This window comes from Quercus suber, unplaced genomic scaffold (assembly GCF_002906115.3).
Source record: "Quercus suber isolate HL8 unplaced genomic scaffold, Cork oak 2.0 scaffold_56, whole genome shotgun sequence".
NCBI lineage: Eukaryota > Viridiplantae > Streptophyta > Magnoliopsida > Fagales > Fagaceae > Quercus > Quercus suber.
The window spans coordinates 960,903-961,921 of record NW_027069521.1 but is presented as its reverse complement, the minus strand read 5'-3'; the positions used below and the strand labels follow the sequence as shown (position 1 = coordinate 961,921).

General features: G+C 37.0%; 1 protein-coding gene across 1 annotated transcript; it reads left to right on the top strand.

Moving 5' to 3' along the window:
- Positions 1–91: 91 nt before the first annotated feature.
- LOC136067065 (heavy metal-associated isoprenylated plant protein 26-like) lies at positions 92–493 on the top strand (the record flags this gene model as incomplete). The annotated part of the gene is made up of 1 exon (XM_065772331.1): positions 92–493. A coding segment is annotated over one exon (390 nt), but the record flags the coding sequence as incomplete, so codon positions are not given.
- Positions 494–1,019: the final 526 nt, after the last annotated feature.

Here is a 1,019-nt window from a genome sequence, read left to right as displayed (position 1 = left end):
TAGTAACATTAATTTCTTTGCATTTGTACGCTCAAAATAAGCCCAATAAAATTTTGCCTCGTATGAACTGATTGATGATTATGATTTGTGATACGATCAGACGGTGGAGATCAAGGTAAAAATAGACTGTGAAGGATGCGAGAGGAGGGTAAGAAAGGCGGTGGAGGGAATGAAGGGTGTGAAGCAAGTGGACATACAGCGCAAAGCCCACAAGCTGACAGTCGTCGGATACGTTGAACCAGCGAAGGTAGTGTCACGTGTCCAACATCGAACGGGCAAGAAGGCCGAGCTCTGGCCATACGTGCCGTACGACGAAGTTGCCCACCCTTACGCCGCTGGGGTTTATGACAGAAGAGCCCCTGCCGGGTACGTGCGAAACCCAGACCAGCAAGTCTCGCAGCTGGCACGTGCGAGCTCGCTTGAGGTGCGGTACACCACAGCATTTAGTGATGAGAACCCAACTGCTTGTTCCATCATGTGAAATTTGAATGAAGGTAGAAATGTGTTAATTAATGAAGAAGAAGAAGAAAAAGGACTTTCAATTAATGTTTTAGGACCCTAGGTCATAAATTTGTATTGGGATTTGGTGAAGTTGCAATTTTTATTTTTAAATTTTGTCTTTTTAGATTTTAGATTTCAAAAATGTTTCAATATGTTCTTTTTTGTTGTATATTATAAATTCTGTTGGTAATGCCAATATTTTTTTTATTGGAAAATTCTATGACTAGATCAATTTGACTAGTTTGTTGAAGATCAATATTCAATTATGAAATTTTGAAATTAAAACTTTGTTGCTTTGAATTTGGAGAGTAGTCCAGCTAAAATTAGCTCATAGATCATAAACAATTACAAAATAAAAAGTTGAGTTATTAGATCTTGATCAAATTAGCTGTAATATACGTTTATAGTGGTAGTTACATATAAAATTGTCATTATGAATCACGCTTATTATTTCTTTGAATTGGGAGAGTAGTCCAGGAAGAATTATTGAATGAATTGTTTAGATCTTAGATTCAAAT